The sequence below is a fragment of the Rhinoderma darwinii genome, chromosome 11 (assembly GCF_050947455.1).
Source record: "Rhinoderma darwinii isolate aRhiDar2 chromosome 11, aRhiDar2.hap1, whole genome shotgun sequence".
NCBI lineage: Eukaryota > Metazoa > Chordata > Amphibia > Anura > Rhinodermatidae > Rhinoderma > Rhinoderma darwinii.
The window spans coordinates 14,977,144-14,998,738 of NC_134697.1; the positions used below are offsets into that span (position 1 = coordinate 14,977,144).

General features: G+C 42.6%; 1 protein-coding gene and 1 long non-coding RNA gene across 6 annotated transcripts in view; one reads left to right on the top strand and one right to left on the bottom strand.

Moving 5' to 3' along the window:
- SLIT1 (slit guidance ligand 1) overlaps nt 1-21,595 on the bottom strand; it is a 335,181-nt gene that overhangs the window by 46,054 nt on the left and 267,532 nt on the right. For all 5 annotated transcript variants that reach the window (XM_075843037.1, XM_075843038.1, XM_075843033.1 and 2 more), the window contains 11 exons: nt 20,783-20,854; nt 18,494-18,565; nt 14,161-14,232; nt 8,946-9,089; nt 7,268-7,431; nt 7,090-7,113; nt 4,576-4,720; nt 4,146-4,220; nt 2,387-2,530; nt 1,753-1,896; nt 259-425 (listed from right to left, as the gene is read on the bottom strand). In XM_075843037.1, coding sequence (XP_075699152.1) covers nt 259-425; nt 1,753-1,896; nt 2,387-2,530; nt 4,146-4,220; nt 4,576-4,720; nt 7,090-7,113; nt 7,268-7,431; nt 8,946-9,089; nt 14,161-14,232; nt 18,494-18,565; nt 20,783-20,854 — 1,223 coding nt within the window. The remainder of the gene's footprint in view (nt 1-258; nt 426-1,752; nt 1,897-2,386; nt 2,531-4,145; nt 4,221-4,575; nt 4,721-7,089; nt 7,114-7,267; nt 7,432-8,945; nt 9,090-14,160; nt 14,233-18,493; nt 18,566-20,782; nt 20,855-21,595) is intronic.
- On the top strand, nt 18,633-20,883 carry LOC142664091 (uncharacterized). Its single transcript, XR_012851189.1, has 2 exons — nt 18,633-18,724; nt 20,671-20,883. It is a non-coding gene; the product is annotated as an uncharacterized LOC142664091 (long non-coding RNA).

Genomic DNA, 21,595 nt, shown 5'->3' on the forward strand with positions numbered 1-21,595 from the left:
CAGACATTTATGCCATATGCAGGGGATATGCCATAAATGTCTAATACGTTAGGTTCTAGGTCTGGGACCCCCATCTATCAGGAGAATAGGCGTCCCCTGACCAGATTTGAATGGAGACAGCAGCTGCCGCCAGCCACCTCACCTGGTGGAACAGGGGTCAAGGGACACCCATTCTCTCGAAAGGTATGTCATATATGTCTGAGATGGGAAAACCCTTTAAGCGTTCATGTTTGTTTACAAGTAATAAATCTAGTTTACCTTCTTCACATCGGAAGTCGGGGGAGGCTACATCCTGAAGTGGGATCTGCCGCAGGAAGTCTGGGTTCTGACAACGAGGGTTTCCAGTGACAATTTTCCTCTTCCTCAGCCAGTCTCCAAGCCAGGCCAGCTGGCAATTGCAGTTAAAGGGATTAGCCAGTAAGTTCCTGCAAACATATAATGCCATGGTTAAAACATCAGACAAATTAGTAGAAATAGAAGGCGTCTTTATGTTGCTCTGACCCCAAAGCTACAATAAAAATTTCCAGTCCTGCAATCACAACACCACAATCGCCCTGGATTGTTTACAGTATATAGCAATTGAATAGGTGACTGTGCAAAGTAGTGAACTGTTCTTATACATTATACAAGTTTTCAACATACTTTCTTTATCCATTCCACATTTTTCATGATCACTGCTTGCTGTCACTTAAAGGGAACCTTTATTGTTTACTTACAGTAAATTAAAAATCAATCCAGCTCATGTGATGATCACACAGGTGCACAGTTCGTTACAGTACAGTCATCAGATCTCTGTTTTGTACCGAGCTGTGCACTTGTGTGATCATCACATGACCCGGACAAATTCTTGTCTACTGGGAGTAAACCATGAAAATTCCTATTGAATGACAGCAAGCAGAGATCTTGAAAACCATGAAGAATTGATAAAGAAAGTGCGTTGGATAATTTTATGACCTTTTTATCATCACTGTCACCTTGCTTACATGCAGTTGTAGGGTTTTGGAAATAGAGACTAGAAGAAAACGCTTTAATTAATCGCACATGTTAGATGAAGGCTTTGTTTTATTTTAGATGCACATGAATGAACTGAAATAGTTAATTCCCCAAAATCCGCAACTTTCTAAAGACGTGAGATAAAACTCTGCATCGCCATCTGCTGGCCAGAAATGGTCTTCTTACGTGCTCTACATCATTTGACTTCTTTCCATTTTTTCAATAGCTCAGATATTGATGGCCAATTGATGGTCGTCTATAACCGACTGCCATAAGAATGTGAATTATTTACAACTGCAGGACGACCCAGGGTGAGCGAGGCAAAGGGGTAAACGCCCCAGGATCTCCACCATCCTCAAGATAATATACAGCAGGATCTATCTAAACGTCTCTGATCCCAAAAATTTGGGACCTATGCACTGACTGATTATTATTTAGGCAGTGTTTGTTTGGGTTATTATTAGTTTTCTCTACGGCACTATTATATCAGTGCTATATAGCGGTTACATTGTAGGACTGTATCATTTGTAAACTGCATGAGTTTGTGCTACTGTGTGCAACATTTTGATACATTGTGACCGATTAAATTTTGACCTTTTTTTCTTTACCTGTAGCCTATTTTTTCAGAACTATTCTTCCTACCAAAAAAACATTGCGTTTTGCCCCTATGCCTCCACAAACCCGGATCTGGCCCTGATCCCCCCCCCCCCCTATGACTCTTGATGATATCTCTCTAAAACTCAATAGACATCTACTCACAAAGTGGAGAGTGACTGCAGAGTGTCGAATGCCCCTGGAGTGATGGTGCTGATCTGATTATCATACAGGGACAGGAGACGGACGTTCCGGAGTCCAGTGAAGCTGTCGTTGTGGACACAGCTCACCTTGTTATTTCTCAACATCCTGTAACGATATGCACAACGATTAGCTTTGTTTTATCAATGCAAGAAAATTAGTCACAGCCTCCAATTCTCAATAATGTCATTTATATAGAGAATCGGCCTTAAAATTGTATGTAGAAAAAAAAGGGTTACCTTTTGTTTTACGTAGAAACAGCGCCACTCTTGTCCATGGGCTGTGTCTGGTATTGCACACATTCACTTAAATAGGAATAAGATGCAACACCACACACAGCCTATGGATAAGAGTGGCGCTGTTTCCTGGAAAAAAAACCTTAACCCTTTTCTGTAATGCCGGACATACAATAGTCTAAAAAAAAAAAGCAAACAAAGCAATATGTAGTGTGTAACACCTCTAGATTACCATCAGCTATGCATGAATAGGAATTAAGGCCATGAAATTGCAGCTTGTTGGCCCTCGCCCAGTTTTTCTTTTATAGGATCCTTATAGACTGGCATGACTAGGGCAATATAAAATAAGTATTTTTACTTACAATGTCCTCAGACCTTCCAGACCCCGGAACATGGCGCTGCGTACAGACTCCAGGTGATTGGCGGTCAGGTGTAGCTCACTCACTGGAGCCGCCCCCTCAAATGCCCCATCCTCAATTTCCGAGATCTTGTTGTTGCTCAGATTTCTGCAGGAAATACATATTTGGATGTTGCTTATATCGTCACCCTATTATTGTTCTCTGGTGTAGGTCACGTGTCATGAGGTTATCATATTGTGACCGCTACATACAATGACAATGCTAAAAAAAAAAAAATCACATGCTGAACACAGGTAAGACCGAATATTTTAACAGTATTTGCTTATGTTAGGGTTTTTTTTTGAGGAAACCAGAAAGAGGAGTTTCAAGTGTCCAGAAAATTAAAGCAACCTCTAAAGTGATCCCGGGACAAAATTTTAAATATGATGGTGTAATATGAAGTAATATTACCTGTGCCCCTCTGCCGTGGATCTGCCGTTTTAGGGTCCCCTCTGAGCTGTCCCAAAATGGCTGCAAAGTGTCTTAGACTACAAGTCTGAGACATTCCCACTGTTCTCGGATTGGCCGGAGCTGCTCATGTGAGCAATTCCGTCCAATCTGTGAACAGAGTGGCTGTGGCCATTATGAGACAGCATAGAAGAGACCATAAAACTGCGGATCCACGGCAGAGAGGAACAACTGGAGGGCACAGGTAATATTACTCCATATACCCCATCACATTTATAATTTTGTCCTAAGACTGGAGGGTCGCTTAAAGGAGCCGAATTGTCCATTCACAAGTGCATTGGCTCTCCAGCTGTTGGGAAACTACTACTCTCACCATGCATAAAATTACTACTTTGTAAAAATGACATGACTTTGATCTTCAGCCCCTTGAAGGTAACGCTCATCAGGTGCTAAAAAAAAATAATTTACAACTTCCTAATCTCACCTTTGTGTCTTAGGCCCCATGCAAACAACCGTAGTTTTTAGCCACAATTACGGATCCATAATTGCGGAGAAAGTACTGACACATTCATTTCTGTCGGCCACGGACACCTTCATGTATATTTACGGGTGTGTGTCTGGCCCGTAGAAATGAGCCGGAAAAAAGAGGGCTCATGCTCCTATACTCATTACTGTGAGCACGGTCCGCAAATGCGGATGGCACTCCGCGGCCCCTCTGTGCAATATTTACTGACCATAAATACTGCATGGACATGTGCATTAGGCCATAGGCCGGATTCACACGAGCGGGTGCGTTTTGCGCGAGCATAAAACGCGGAGTTTTGCACGCGCAAAAGCCACTTAACAGCTCCGTGTGTCAGCCCCGTATGATGCGCAGCTGCGTGATTTTCGCGCAGCCGCCATCATTATGACACTCCGTTTGGATGTTTGTAAACAGAAAAGCACGTGGTGCTTTTCTGTTTTCATTCATAGTTTTACAGCTGTTGCGCGAATCACGCGCGTCCCACGGAAGTTCTTCCCCTGTGGTGCACGTGACTTCAATGGGTGCGTGATGCGCGAAATACACACAAAGAACGGACATGTCGTGAGTTTTACGCAGTGGACTGACGCTGCGTAAAAATCACGGACAGTCTGCACTGCCCCATAGACTAATATAGGTCCGTGCGACCCGCGTGAATATCACACGCGTTGCACGACGTATATCACGTTCGTCTGAATAAGCCCTTAGAGAGTCTTCTAGCCACGTCATTTGTACAACGGTCATGTGACTTAGCAAATGGGACAATCTGACCGACCAGCGCAAATGGTCACTTACATTTTTTTGAGGTGCGGGAGTTTCCTGAACAGTCCAGTAGCTTCTAAAGTCGTGATCTCGTTGTTGTTCAAGCGCCTGAAATGTTACAAAATTAAATGTATAATTAAAATCGAGTTCACGAATATGGATTACACCGAACATCTAGATTTACATTGTCTATATTTTATCCACTGAGTGACTTCAAAAAACAGATGCAGAGGTATGGGGATGACAAAATTATTGTGCCGCAGTGGTTGGGGCTTATTATGTCAAGGTTGGCACCAGTGTGATAATTACATGGTAACCATCTTGTCATTTACATTTGCCATCGAATACTGTATGCCATGGCTTGTTTGATAATAGTGGCAGCGAAATGATAGGCTGTGACAACGTGAGAGTTCAGAGCCCTGGTACATCGCTATACATCAGTAGTGACGAATCTCATACATACAGCTCAGCTGTAGACTGTGGGATGCGCTCTGGGATTTTGGACAGTTTCAGATTGGAACAATCTACCACATTGGATTCACATCTGCACTTGGGTGGACAGACAACGTCGCTGTTACATTCGCTGCTGAGCTGTAAGTCCTCAGTTCCTGTGAAGAGAAACAAACCGGATCAAATGCCATGTGGGATCCTTAATACTAGAAATTCGACATCAGAATAATTTTGATTTTATTTTCCTCTGCATCATTACTAAATAAATTCTAATGAGGCTGGGGGCGTTGCAAGATGACAAATAAAGGCAATATGTATGCTACCCACATTTGGGAAACCACATTATATAAGTCCTTTCTGGGACTACTGCTACAATATTATATATATATACACACACATACACACATATATATATATATATACACACACACACACATACATATACATACACTGAATGGCCACTTTATTAGAGGCATCTGCCCTTTCACGATTAGGGCTGTCCTGTATGGAATTAGACATGTGACCCTGGAAGCAACATAAAATTAAGTGAGAACGTTTTCCGTGGATCCGTTTCAGTGTAATCCACATTAGAATGGGAAAATTGGTAGACTTGGAACGAAGCATGGTTTTCGGTGCTAGACTACCCGGGGCCAGTATTTAAAAAAAAAAAAAAACGCCAACTTTTTGTGGTTTTCTCGTGCAACGGTGTGGAGAGTATACGGAGAATGGTGTGATCAAGGAAAAATATCAAGCTTAAAGAGGCTCTGTCACCAGATTTTGCAACCCCTATCTGCTATTGCAGCAGATCGGCGCTGCAATGTAGATTACAGTAACGTTTTTATTTTTAAAAAACGAGCATTTTTGGCCAAGTTATGACCATTTTTGTATTTATGCAAATGAGGCTTGCAAAAGTCCAAGTGGGTGTGTTTAAAAGTAAAAGTACAACTGGGCGTGTATTATGTGCGTACATCGGGGCGTGTTTACTACTTTTACTAGCTGGGCGTTCTGACGAGAAGTATCATCCACTTCTCTTCAGAACGCCCAGCTTCTGGCAGTGCAGACACAGCGTGTTCTCGAGAGATCACGCTGTGACGTCACTCACTTCCTGCCCCAGGTCCTGCATCGTGTCGGACGAGCGAGGACACATCGGCACCAGAGGCTACAGATGATTCTGCAGCAGCATCAGCGTTTGCAGGTAAGTAGCTACATCGACTTACCTGCAAACACTGATGCTGCTGCAGAATCAACTGTAGCCTCTGGTGCCGATGTGGCCGACACGATGCAGGACCTGTGAGTGATGTCACAGCGTGATCTCTCGAGAACACGCTGTGTGTCTGCACTGCCAGAAGCTGGGCGTTCTGAAGAGAAGTGGATGATACTTCTATACACAATGCCCAGCTAGTAAAAGTAGTAAAAACGCCCCGATGTACGCACATAATACACGCCCACTTGGACTTTTACTTTAAACACGCCCACTTGGACTTTTACAAGCCTCATTTGCATAAATACAAAAATGGTCATAACTTGGCCAAAAATGCTCGTTTTTAAAAAATAAAAACGTTACTGTAATCTACATTGCAGCGCCGATCTGCTGCAATAGCAGATAGGGGTTGCAAAATCTGGTGACAGAGCCTCTTTAAGGGCATCCTGTGGACGTCACCACTAGTCGACGAAAGGTGTCAGAGGGGGATGTCAAGAATCGTTCTGATGAACAGGTGGTGCACAGTCAAGAAAATTGCAACTGACCACAGCACTAGTGCTCCAACTAACGTGTCCGAACACACAACTTGTCGTTCCATAGCACAGATGGTCTATAGCAGTAGACGACCAATTCTGGTGCCATTGCGGTCTAAGGGAAACAAAAAGTCAAGACTCCAGTGTGCAAAGTAGCGCAAAAATGGGATCACTGAGCAGTGGAAAACATCGCCTGGTCAGATGAATCCAGATTTGTGGCACCACGCTGATGAGAGGGTCAGAATTTGGCGCAAGCCGCATGAATCGATGAACCCTTCCTGCCAGATGTGAACAGTTCAGGCTGGTAGAGGTGGAGTATTGGTGTGGGATTTTCTTGGCACCATGTGGGTCCTCTGATACCTGTGGATGGACGTCTGAACAGTAGGAATTACCTAAACATTGTGGTCAAGTTCATCTCTTCATGACAGCTGTTTACTCTATGGCAGAAGGACACTTTAGCGGCAACTGTGAGAAGCTATCCTCTCCGCATGGGACAATATTCCTGCAGAACGATGTCAACAACTAGAGTCAATACCACGACGAATTGCTGCGGTTCCGAAGGCCAAAGGAGGTCCAACGTGCTACTAGAGGGTGTCTCTAATACAGTCGCCATTCAGTGTGTATATACTATATACATATATATGTATCGTAAATTGTGCCGTTTATTCTATTATTATTCTACGTGAACTGTATGTAGCAGTAATTAATCCATTTATATGCAAATACAGCAGAGGATTTAGGCTATATGGCATATAAGTGTATTCTTCAAGTATGACACATCTAATATCCATACCTGGAATGAAGTATTGTTCTTTAGCTGTGAAGAAAGAAAAAATAAAAATTATCACAACAAGGTTTGCGTTCCACTGTTTCATTTCGTTTTTTAAATACATTGCAGCACATTGATGCGTGGATAACAACAACCTATTAAGAATTGTCCTAATAGAAAGCATTGGTTAATATGAACGTACCTGAACATCTGAACTTCTTGCTTTTTATTTGCCCGATGCGTTTGTTGGCGAGTCGGCGAGGACTGGCGCATCTGGCACCGCTGGTCTCTATTGGATTAGTTCTTAGGAAGTCTGCCAGCCACTTGAGGTTACAGTCACAGATAAAAGGGTTCTGAGCCAAGTGCCTAAGGAAAAATCACACATTGTCAGGATTAATAAGGGCATACAGGAACCTCTGCTGCTATCTTAGGCCCTGTTCACACAGTTTTTTTGGCGCTGATTTTGAAACTTGCATCGGAATCAGCACCAAAAAATGACCGAATTCACCCCATTGATTTCAATGGGAGGCAAAGGCGTTTTTATCCCCAGGCAGCTTTTAGACGCTCGCGAGAAAAGAAAGGCATATAATTTCTTGCCACGGTTTCTGCCTCTAACCTGCGGCGCTTGTATCCGAGTGATTTTCGCTGCGTCTTTTGCCTGTGGTCCTGGCATTAGCTTTAACGGCCACGGGCAAAAAACGAAGCAAAAAAGAGGAATTCTGGGGCAGATTTTTTCTGCCTGCAAAAATTCAGTATGGACAATGAACATGGGCCTTGAGGTGATCGCATTGCAAGGCAGTTGCTTTGACTTGTCCAACCAAGGGAAAAAAAGAGGGAGGTACAGACAGTATAACAGCGAGATATTAGATGTACTGCTCCCCTATACCTCTTTCCCTCTCAACGATGTGTTTTGCCGTCTTTTATTGTGTTTACAATTAGATAGAAATATAGAATCTAAAACAAAAAGGATAAGAGGGTGCCCTCAACAATTGTTTCCCAGAGTACTCCAAAAATCTAAATCTGTCACTCTACATTATTTAAGATTATAATTTAGTATAAAGTTCTACTAAAAATCAGAGGAAGTGTAAAATCTACCTCTTGTCACATCAGAGGCTCATGCTGCTGTCCTGTTCCTCCACCATACTTTATACTGCCTGCTTGTACAAGTGCCGCGGCCTCTTCATTGTTTATACGGATTTATTTTTTTATTCATACTTGCACGTCTATGCATTTACAGCGCCTATGCAAGGTAATGCACCATTGTCCCATTTAAGTGCTTGCACAGCCACTACGAATGTATACACGTGTGCAAGTATGAACGAAAGAGAAATCCGTGTAAACAATGAAGAGGCTGCTTCGATTATACAAGCACCGCTTTCCCTTTAAACAGCTGATCGGCAGGGGGCGCAGAGAGTCAGACCACCACCGATCTAATATTGATGGCCTATCCTAAGGATAGGCCATCAATTTTGAAAACCCAGAAAACCCCTTTAAAATACTATACTATTAAGAACAATAGGAGCTTATATGAAGCTGTAATACAGCCATGTGCTTAAAGGGGTTGTCCCATGAAGGACATTAAACACTTATACACAGGATATGTGGCGAATGTCTGATCATTGCGGATCCCACTGCTGAGACCCCACTGTTCACTAGAACGGGGGGTTCTGAGCGCACATTCCACTTTACTGCACGACCGCAGTGAGGAGGCGTTGGTACATTCAATGCCTTTGGAGCACTATAATTCCACTGTGTGAAAACAGCCGTACATTCAATATGAATAAAGTCAAAATGTAAAACTCTGTTGTTTATTACTGTAAGTAGAATCAGATGCGGACTAGGGATGCTGAGGCTTGTAGTTGTCATTCAATGGTACTCACAAGGTCTGGATGGCACGGAGGGAGGAGAAGGTTCCTTTTGCCAAACTTTGGATCTTGTTGTCGTATAGCGAGAGCAGAGAAAGATTCTGCAAGTCCTGGAAGGTGTCGGCTCGGATGCAGTTAATCTTGTTGGCATTCAGAAGTCTGAGCAGAGGAAGATTGAAAAAAGAAATAAATAAAATAAGTAGAATAAGTCTAACAAGCCCTGACATTATGACTGCATTGATTTCAGCTTGTAAGTCATTAAAACAACCAGGACCGGCATTCAGTATAATCAATCACTCGTCTGTGCATTTTCCAAGTCTTATCTAAACACATCATTTCAAATGCATAAATCCAGGTACATAAGATATATATGAAATGACAGTCTATCATCTTCTCAGCAGTCGTGGGTCCAGAGGAATTGTTAGGCTTCGTTCACATCTGCGTTGGGGCCCCGTTGTGACGTTTCGTCTGAGCTTTCCGTCAGAACGGGGCCCTGAACAGACACAAACTGACACAAACGGAAACCCGTTTGTCTCTGTTGTGCACCAGACCCGTAGTTTTGCCGGAAGCAATAGCGTAGTCAACTACGCTATTGATTCCGTTAAAACGACGGAACCCCTATACAACTGAGACAAACAGAAACCATGGGCACCGGATCCTTCACCATTGAAATCAATGGTTATGGAAACGGAAACCTCTATTTTCCGTTTGTGTCAGTCAGGGCTCCGTTCCGACGGAAAGCTCAGTCGGAACGGAGCCCTGACGCAGATGTGAATGAAGCCTAAGGTGGATGAAAGGAAAAGCTTTAACATAAATACAATAATAGAAATAAAAAATATTAGTAAAAGCTTAAAACAAATAAAATCCATTCATTATTCAATTACATTTGTGCATGCGTGACATATTTACGTGCGTATGTGGCATGTGTTAGTCACGCACTCGCAAGGCACTTTTTTTTAAATGGAATCGATGAGCAAATCATGCACAGCACACGGATGTGCATCCGTGTGCTGTGCATGGTTTTCACGCACCTATTTACTTCAATGGGTGCGTAGGTGCGGGAAAACGCACCAATATAGGACATGCAGTGAGTTTCACGCAACGGACTCTTGCTGCGTGAAAACTCACGCATGTGTGAACAGCCCCATTGAAATCAATGGGTCCGTGTGCTGTGAGTGATTTCTACGCACAGCACATGGACGAGTTTTACGCTAGTCTGAACGAGCCCTTAGACTTTCATCTCTTCCCATCCTAAACACTGCTTAATCACTAACTCGTGGTCAGGCCTCATTTTTACAGATTTATAACTCAGTGCTTATGAGCCAATCATGTCCCTCCAATTTTATATGAAACCATGCTTCTAAGGGAGGATTAGGTGCCTCATGGAGGTACCATACGGCGGCACACGGGGTGCCTATGTGTCTTGAATATAGACCAGTAAGGACTTTGAGTTCTGTCATACAGGGTTTGTGCATGGACCCTCAGACTGATCCACTAGATCAGACATGGGCAAACTACGGCCCGCGGGCCACATACGGCCCGTTAGGCTTTTCAATCCGGCCCGCCGAACTTGTCCAAATCATAGTAAAAACCTCCTTTTTTTTCCCCTTTCCCTGCAATGCCCACGTTTTCCCAATAGATGGCGCACTCAAAACACATTGACCGTTGTTAACTCCTTAACGCCGAAGGACGGATATATCCGTCCTCAGCAGCTGCTAGTTCGCGCAGGAGGACGGATATATCCGTCCTGTGATGGCGCGGGTACTGCCAGTGTACCCACGCGATCAGCGGCAGGAGAACGGCTGTTATACACAGCCTGGCTCCTGCTGCAACTGCCGGAATCGAAGCGCGCTCCGATTCCGGCAGTTTAACCCATTAAATGCCGCTGTCAATAGTGACAGCGGCATCTAATGTGTTTGACAGAGGGAGGGAGCTCCCTCTGTCACCCGATCGGCGCCCCCGCAAACAAATCGCGGGTCGCCGTCGGGTTTCCATGACAGCCGGGGGTCTAACAAAGACCCCCAGGTCTGTCTTCCGCAACTGCCTGTTTGGCGATGCCGGAGGCATGACCTAACAGGTTGCCTGTCAGTTTTACACTGACAGGCAATAATGCTTTGGTATACTAAGTATACCAAAGCATTATATATGCAATCGGCACATCGCATAGTGAAGTCCCCTGGTGGGACTTAAAAAAAAAATGTCAATCAGTTAAATAAAGTTTGTTGAAAAAAAATAAAATAATTACAGTCAAAATCAAATAAAACTACTTTTTTTGCCCAAAAAGTGGTTTTATTCAGTAAAAGTGTCAAAACAAATAACACATACACATATATGGTATCCCCGCGATCATAACAACTTGACCAATAAAATGAACACATTAATGAAACCGCCGGATGTACGGCGTCCAAAAAACCCGCAAAAAACAACGGCAAAATTCTCTCTTTTCTCCCATTCCCCCCATAAAAAATAAAATAAAAGTTAATCTATAAGTCCTATGTACCCCAAAATAGTACTAATGAAAACTACGCATTGGCCCGCAAAAATCAAGCCCACATACGGCCACATCGACGGAAAAATAAAAAAATGACGGCTCTTGGAACGCGGCGATGCAAAAACAAGTAATTTTTTTCTAAAAGGGTTTTTATTGTGCAAACATAGGAAAACATATAAAACCTTTACATATTTGGTATCCTCGTAATCGTGCCGACCCGTAGAATAAAGGTAACATGTTATTTATGCTGCATAGTAAAGGGCATAAATTTATAACGTGAAAATTAATGCTGGAATAGCTGCTTATTTTCAATTCTCTCCTAAAATAAAGTTAATAAAAGTTAATCAATATATTGTAAGCATCTAAAAATGGTGCAATTACAAAATACAACTCGTCCCGCAAAAAACAAGCCCTTATACGGCTATGTCGACCGAATAAAAAAAAAGTTACGACTCTTGGAATGCGACCATGAAAAAACAAAAAATAATCCTTGGTCATTAACGTGCAAAATGGCCCGGTCATTAAGGGGTTAATGTGGCGCGTATTTCTCTTTATTTCACTTTAATTTTCACTTCGTTTCACGTCACCATTAAGCCCTTCGGTTTTCAAAGAGTACAATATCAGCCGTCACTTTGCCACGAAGCATGCAAACTATGCTAGCAAGCAGTCAACACAAGAACGGGCGGCTACTGCTCAGAGGTTGGCAGCTAATTTACAGAGTCAACAGAACTTTTTTCTTGATAAATCACAGTGCGTATGTTATTTTAATCTATTTACATTTCCTCCTCCCAGTATCTGCGAAATAGTATGTAAATGCCATATCTTGCATATTCCTTGAGACAAATTTATTAACTGATAAGGGCTATTTTTCACATTTGAAAGACAGTTAATAAATTGGGTTGTAGTGTTCTTACTGTGCTATGAGGTTTGCACACACTACATTTAATGCTTTAGTATATCCGGCCCAAACACTCCCTCCAAATGCTCCTGGCCCGGCCCCTCTGTCAAATTTTAGAACCCATTGTGGCCCGCGAGTCAAAAAGTTTGCCCACCCCTGCACTAGATGGTCCTCCAGATGCCCAGAGTTTAACATGACAATGGGCCTTGCCATAACACAACCCTTGAGGTCCAGCCATGGACAACCCCATCTGAAGCGGACAGTGGTACAGATCACTTTCTCCTGGGGTTAGATCATTTTTAAAAATACTCTACACCAACCAGCCATAACATTAAAACCACCTGCCTAATATTGTGTAGTTTCCCCTTGTGCCACCAAAACAGCTCTGACCCGCTGAGGCACGGACACCACAAGATCTCTGAAGGTTTCTGAGGTATCTGGCACCAAGACGTTAGCAGCAGATCCTGCAAGTTGTGAGGTGCAGCCTCCATTGATTAGACTTGTTTTTCCAGCACATCCCACAGATGATCAATTGGATTGAGATCTGGGAAATTTGGAGACAAGTCAACACCTTGAACACTTTGTCTTGTTCCTCAGACCATTCTTGAACAATTTTTGCAGTGTGGCGAGGCATTATCCTACTATAAGAGGGCACTGCCATTAGGGAATACTGTTACTTGGTTTGCAGCAATGTTTAGGTAGGTGGTACATGTCAAAGTCACATCCACATAAATGCCAGTATCCAAGCAGAACATTGCCTAGAGCATCACACTGCCCCCGCCGGCTTGTCTACTTCCCATAATGCATCCAGGTGCCATCTCTTCTCTAGGTAAATGACGCACACGCACCCGGCCGTCCACATGATGTTACAGAAAACATGATTCATCAGACCAGACACCTTCTTCCATTGCTCTATGCTCCAGTTCTGATGCATTGTGGATGCTTTCGGTGATGGACAGCGGTCAGCATGGGCACTCTGACCATTCTGCGGCTACACAGCCCCATATACAGCAAGCTGCGATGCTCTGCGTGTCCTGACATCCTTCTATCATAGACGGCAGTAACTTTTCATTAATTTGTGCTACAATAGCTCTTCCGTGTGATCAGACCAGAGGGGCTAGCCTTCACGATCCACACACATTAATTAACCTTGGGTGTCCATGACCCTGTCGCCGGTCACCGTTGTCCTTCCTTGGAGCACTTTCGGTAGGTCCTGACAACTGCCTACCGGGAACACCCCACAAGACCAGATGGGGTGATCTGACCCAGTCGTCTGGACATCACAATTTGGCCCTTGCCAAAGTTGCGCAGATCATTACACTTGCCCATTTTTCCTACTTCCAACACATCATCTTCAAGAACAGACTGTTCACTTACTGCATAATATATCCCCCCCCCCCCCATGTCAGACACCATTGTAACCAGATCATCAATGTTATTCACTTCACCTGTCAGTGGTTTTATGTTATGGCTGGATGGTGTATATATCCATTCTAATGATGTGACCTGTGTGCAATGATAATGCTAAATTTTATGATGCGATTAAAATAGTGCATGCTATGTATCATGTCACGTGTAGCTGTATGGTGCCCACTGGTGCTCCAGTCCATTCTGCTATGTGATACATGCCAGTTTTGCAGACCACTATTCCAATCTTACCTATCCTAATCTAGTAGAAACCAGACATGGTTCCCATTGAATATGTAATAGAAATCTTTGTTATGTACAGATCTTTTCAAACTTAACACAGTACATTAGATTCCCTAATTCTTCGGCCATTATGTCACACAAAAAAAAGTCACATATGCATGCAAAGAAAACACAGATAAATCCTTACTTACAGAAGCTGCAAGGCATGGAGACCACTAAACACACCTTTAGGAAGGTCTGTAATCTTGTTGCCATATAAAACCCTGAAAAACAGAGAAAAGCTTTATGAACGATATTATGAGAACTCAACACCAAGGGCTATTATGGCATGCTGGGAGTTGTGGTGTCACAACAGCTGGAAAGCCACAAGTTGGCAACCATAGACTTAAGAGCAGTGGTCTCCAACCTGTGGCTCTCCAGTTGTTGTAGAGCTACAACACCCAGTATAGCTAACTGTTAGACATGCTGGGAGTTGTAGTTTTGCAAGAGCTACGGGTCCGATACTATGGTTTTACAATGTCTGCGCCTGAGTAAATTAGTGTAACTGCCTTACAAGTTATTCAATTAATATTTAATTAACTGCAAGAGAAAAAAGGGTCGCATTTGTAGTAATTAACGGGTGGAAAAACGGTCCTCTCCTCATTTTTATTTAACCTGTTGTGTCAAATTCTGATTAATTGGACAAAATGCAAAAAAATCTCTGGATTAGACTACAGTATCTGCAATCACGCTGTGATTATCTTGCAGGAAAAAAAAAAAAAGATTAAGAAATTATTTAGCGGTCAAAGGTGCCTGTCATGGTGAATGATAATTGCATTGAAACGAAGACGCCATGTGAGCTGAACGCAGATAAATACTACGTGGCAGCGTCTATTAATACATAAGTTACCATTCCAGGCACATCATATATTTATATACGCTCATTAGTGTACTCTGTCTCAGGATGTAAATATCCAGATTAGATATAATGATCACTTATTTGAACCAGCCATGTAGAGATCTGCTTTTCTGATCTTGTATAGCGCCACCTACTGGTTGCAGATTTTCTGAACTTCTCCAGGACAGTATTATAGTAACAGACTTATTTTTACTTTCCCTTTAAATGTAATAACAATATTTGACCAGAAACAATAAAAAAGGGCTTTTCACATGACGGAGAGAGGGAGTCATTCCCTAACATTTCATGTTTCCCCTCTTCCTTATGCCAAGACCCGATGCTCTTTTTGATCTAAAAAGTCGTACAGGAAAAATCTCCTGCATAAAATGTGAAAAGTTACTTTTTTTTTGTTGCTTTGTTTTCTATTTCAACCAGTTACTCCCCTGCCTATATCTTATTCTTCATGTAGCTGGTTCTAGGAGGCAGTTAAGATACAACAGCGATTTTTAGAAGCTATGGCTCTATTATTTAGTCAAAGAGTCACCCAGGCTTAATGGAAAAGCACAGTCCCTGCTCTTCTCACTTTCAGCCATTACCTCTTCCTGTGGCAAAAGCTGTTAGTCTTATACAGAGAACCAGTATGATCCCATAAGTTTATGCTCAATTACTATGGTAGAACTGAGTATTCTCTACAAGTGTTGATCGCTTTGGCTTGGACACCAATGCTGTTGTCTGCTGGCAGCTGTTGAGGTGAATGGGCTTTTGCTGTAATATCAGAAATGTGTGATGTTTAAGAAATACCCCAATTCTAAATTGCATAACGGACAACGGATATATTAATGCTAGAAAGTACTTCTGCTCATTATGACCAATCGTAGAAGAATGCGACTTAATCCAAATTATTTTAAAATCTCTTCTGTCATTTCTCACTTAAGTTATCCGAGGCAATGACAAACAATAAGACCCAGGAATCACCCAAGGTCCACATGAATCTGACAGAATAACCCTTCTTTATGCCTCCATATAAAATCAGCGGCATACGGAGGTACAATATGGGTCCATAGACTGCTATGGGGGCCGTATTGCATAACTTGGAGGTTGTACGGAGCCGTAATATGTCTGTGTGCATGAGCCCTTAAAGGGGTTTTTAGAGGTTTTACATTGATGGCCTATCCTTAGTATAGTTCATCAATGTATGATCAGAGGAGATCCTGCCTTAAGACCCCCTCCAACCAACAGAATAAAGGGGTAACAACAAAGTGTACTGTGAAAAGGCAATGTAAATCCTGGAAAGCCTCTTCATTCTGCGAATCGTTGAGGGTCTCGGGGTGAGAACGCAACTGATCACACAATGATGGCCTGTCCTTCGGATAGGCCATCAATGTAAAATCCTGGAAAGAATCTCCTTTAGGCCCTTCATTTCAATGGGAGTTGGACACTTTTTTTTCCCGCTAGATGATTTTTATCAGCTAGCAGGAAAAAGAAACGTCCTGTTCAATCTTCGGATGGATTCCATCCAAACCTCCCATTGAAGTCAATGGGAGGAGGAACTTCCTGCAGACGGCAGGAATAATTCCGCAGTGGATTTTGCGGTGGGACCCACCACACAAAATCTGATGTGTGAACAGGGCCTTAGGCTGGAATCACATGCCGTTTTTATGGTAGTTTTTTTAGGCCAAACACAGGAGTGGATACAAAAGAGCGGAGAACTATCAGTCTTTCCTTTATACTTTATTTTTTATTTTTACATCCACTCCTAGCTTCTGGACAAAAAAGTGCATCAAAAACTGCCATGAAGACAGCAGGAGTGATTCCAGACTGATGGTGTTTTTTTCTCTTCGGAAGCCATATGACCAAAGTCACATGCTGGTTACCACATTTGCCAACATAGGGCTTGTCCACACGTAGCGGAAGTGCAGACAGAAAATACGCAGCAGAATACAGTAGCAGCAAAGTGGGGGAGATATAACAAATCTCATCCACACACTGCGTAAAATTCCCTTGCAGAAATTGACCTGCGGTGCGTATATTTCGTACCACAGCACGTCAATTCCTGCTGCGGAAAAGTGGGCTTAATTGCTGCATTTTTCAGAGGAGATGTCGCCATCTCCCAACATGGAGAAAAACGCTGCAAAATCCCTACCAGTAAAAAATGCAGGAAATGGTGCGGTTTTTCCGCATGAGAATTACTGCTAGTTTCTGCGGAATTGCTGCAGAAATTTTCTGCAGCAATTCCATAACGTGTGGACAAGCCCTTAATTTTGATTTTTGTATGTAAAACTGTGATTTGATCTAACAGGAAACATTGATACAAAGAAAATATAATGCCTCATGCACACGACCGTTGTGCCACTCGGGCCGTTTTTGATGGCATCCGAGTGGCACCCAATAGTCTTCACGGACCCATTCACTTTAGCGGGTGAATCGGGTTCAGGAAAAATTATCAGAGTCTCCAATCCGAGGAACGATAGGACATGTTCTATCTTTCCTCGGATCACTGACAGGACTCGGCTTAAACCTGTCTTACCGATTTGGGTAAAGAAAAGAAAATGCAAATAAACAAAGATTGTGCTGAACCCCAACCTAAGGCTATGTTCACACTGAGTTTTTTTGCAGGCAGAATTTCTGCCTCAAAATTCCATTTGGAAGTTTGAGGTGGATTTTCCTCCCCCTGCATGCAGATTTTTTTGCCCACGGCCATTGAGCACCGCGGGCATAAAACGCCACGAAATACGCTTTCTCTGCCTCCCATTGAAGTCAATGGGAGGTCAGAGGCGTAAACGCCCAAAGATAGGGCATGTCCCTTTTTCCCGCGAGGCGGTTTTACCGCTCGCGGGAAAAAGACGCCTCCGCCTCCCATTGAAATCAATGGGAGGCATTTTCGGGCTGTTTCCGCGTCAAAAAACTCGTCAAAAAACCTCAGTGTGAGCATAGCCTAAAACGGTTTGAAACCTCAATCAAGGGAAAAGTAAAATATTGCTAGTTGCATTAGTCGTCGAAACGCATTAAAGCAGCCATCTTTATAGCCCTGGATAGAAAAGCTAGTTGTTCATTCTTTAGTAGTCTGTATAAATCTCCCTCATTGTTAAATTGAATATATTTTTTTAAATAATGTTAATAATCCGCTTTAGTACAAATTTTCTCTGGTCTGTAACGGCGCATAATAATACATTAGTCATATTACAACCAAACAAGATAAAGTGCTTCTCCACGCGCGTTTCACAGGTTCCTAAATCACCGAGTATTTTTGCCGACTTCTTAATTACGTTTCCTCTGCATGAAGTTCTAATTAACATGAAAGGCAAAGCTGCCGAATCTCATCAATTCTCAGCCCGCAGAAAGCCAGTCACATTAAAATTCACATTTTCCAGAGCAGCCATCCCAAACATCATTGCCTTTAAGTCCCTCTCCTGAGGAAATGGGTTTATGCCGTCACAATATGAGCTGTGGCCACTGATAGAAGATATTCATTTTCCCAGTGTAAAACACTCAGCATTTAATAGAAAGAAAAATACAATTCTTCAATGGAAATCACATTATAATCTGCAATACATAAGAGCAACATGAGCTCATGTATTCCAGATACGTGAACCGCAATTGCTGGGTAATTTAATTTTGTACGATGGCCCCTTCTAAATTCAACTTACAGGGAATTAAGTGAGCGGAGGCCGTGGAACGCATCAGGAGCAATCTCTGAGATCTGGTTGTTACTCAGGTCTCTGGGGGGAAAAAAAAATACAGATTAATTATAGGTTGAAAATAAACATTGTAATGTAAAACAGGATTGTGACCAATGTCCCGCTGGCATCAAATATATGGCGATAAAGGTGAAGTTGCATCAGCAGGATTTAAAGAGGAGCGTACATCTCTCCTGACAGGTCTGTCTTAGTAAATAATTCTATTCCCCATGAAATAACAATTCTGGATCTGCTTTTCTTAGAACTCTACGTTGTGCCGTTCCTCTGTTATTCCTCCTGCAAATTTATCATGACTAAATTAACAACTGGGTATTACCAGTTGGGTGTGTTTCCCTACAAAGTCGGACATTGTCCAATCAGTGCTCACAATCTCAGACTGTTTAGGGATACGTCCCCTTGATAAGGGGAATGAGAACACTCATTGTCAATTTATTCAAAAATTTGCAGCAGGACTAAGAGAGGAACGGAAAAATGCGAAGTTATAAGAAAATATGTTCCGAAATTGGTGTCTATTTTAGTAAATACTTAATTGAAACATGTCAGAAGAGTGGACAGTTCCTGTTTAAGAACAATAAGGGTATGTTCACACGGCAGCGTCTGTTACGGCTGAAATGACGGCGCTGTTTTCAGGAGAAAACAGCACCGTAATTTCAGCCGTAATGGCATGTGCAGGCGTCTTTCGCTGCGTCCATTACGGACGTAATTGGAGCTGGTTTTCCATGGAGTCCATGTAAAACGGCTCCATTTACGTCTGAAGAAGTGACAGGCACTTCTTTGACGCAGGCGTCTTTTTTACGCGCCGCCTTTTGACAGCGGCGCGTAAAAAAAATGACCGTCGGAACAGAACATCGTAAGACCCATTCAAATGAATGGGCAGATGTTTGCCGACCCTTTTGAGCCACATTTTCGGACGTAATTCGGGGTTAAAATGCCCGAATTACGTCCGTAAATAGTGTGTGTGAACCCAGCCTTAGGGTATGTGCACACACACTAATTACGTCCGTAATTGACGGACGTATTTCGGCCGCAAGTCCCGGACCGAACTCAGTGCAGGGAGCTGGGCTCCTAGCATCATACTTATGTACGATGCTAGGAGTCTCTGCCTCGCTGCAGGACAACTGTCCCGTACTGTAATCATGTTTTCAGTACGTGACAGTGGTCCTGCAGCGAGGCAGGGACTCCTAGCATCGTACATAAGTATGATGCTAGGAGCCCGGCTCCCTGCAGTGTGTTCGGTCCGGGACTTGCGGCCGAAATACGTCCGTCAATTACGGACGTAATTAGTGTGTGTGCACATACCCTTAGATGAATGTGGTCAGACCAACTTACATAAAAAATATAAAATCACATGTAATTTAAGCCATCCGACATACTCCTGATATATATCTCGGACGTATACAACTGTATGCCACCATAGTAAAGAAACCTGTATGTTCTTTTATTGTGCCTGACTGTATAGGAAAGCGCAGAAGGCTGCACTTTTCGATCCAAAAAGTTGGATGTCAAAAGGATACTCATTGGTCACTCCCATAGGGGGTCTATGGACTAGTTGAGCGTATGCGCCTGGATCATTTGAACACAACTTTTCTTTAGGTTATCCTAAGAAAAAAAAAGGATGTGACCGATAGCGCTTCATTTTGTACAATTTATATTGCGCTAATGTTTTTTTTTAATTTTTTATGTATAACCTCTAAAGCTAGGGTTCCATGGGGATACAAAGTCAATTGCATTTCGCAGTAAAATCACAGCATTACTGTAACTCACGCATGACCACAATGTTACACTATGTTGAAAAAAAGTTGCGAGCTACCTTGAGCTCTGATAGGTTGCTATGGTCAGTCTGTTAGACAGTTTTGATAAATCTTTCTATGCTCATTTAATATATATGGCAATGGAGACTGTTAAAAAGGGATTTTTACTTCTTTCTTAAATGTCCGACTAGGTCCCTGACCTACAGTGGTCCAATTGCGAAGCCATACAAAAGAGTCTCAAAGGCTTTCGAGCTTTTACCACTCAGTCTGAAAAACGCATTGGGCCATGAAAGTTTTTCTATGGTATTTCACAAAAAGTCGTCCGTAAAATCTCCATGTTGTGATCATTAATCTTCATTTTTTCTTCTTGACCAGAAATTTCTCAGCTATTATTAAACAGAAGTACAGAACTGACTGGGACGGATATCTCCGGAACAGCTCTAATATGATACATAGAATGAAATACGTCATGGTGTGCTGTACTTACATCCTGCGCAGCTTCTTATATGGTGAGAAGGCTCCGGGCGGCACGGACTTGATTCCATTCAGCTCCAAACGTCTAGAATAAAATATAAAAATAATGACTCAGGTCAGAATTAGTGATTTTTGTAAACTTCCATAAAACCTTACATTTCTCATCTTACATGAAGGGATTTCCTTTCTAGGCTACTATATATCCATTATATTACATTTATATTATTGGTCATGTTCATTGGTCTACTTTACAGATCATGTTAGGGTGTTGAGTCCTGTAAGTCTGCAGCTGTCCCCCAAATCAGTGCAGCCAATGCTATGGCGACCGCTGAATGACAGGACCCTCATCTTGAGGCGCCACCTGCATGTCCTTCCCCAATACCGCTATAATGGTCTGTCCGGCAGGTGATTAACCCAACATGCCCGCTGTTTTAAACCTTTATATGCACGGTTGTGACTCTTTGGCCCAATAACACTTTAATCAGACATCCTATTCATAACAGGGTATTACTATTCATGATACAGCATACTAAATACAAAAACACATAAGAAAAACAGATCCATCAACAGCAAGTTTATTTACTGTTTCCAGGTAGCTACAGAAGTTAAATAAATAAATAAATAAATAAATAAAAACAGTGCAAAAAAAACAACAAAAAGACACTGGAATTTACACACGCTGTTACCCCATGGGTTCATGCGCAATGCAAAGCCGTCAGACCATATGCGTTCATGAGAATATCTGCGTGATACGGCATGTGATGGATCATGCCACAAGTTTTTTCTGAATCTATGAGAGACGATGACTACGTGCGTCCGCGTCAAG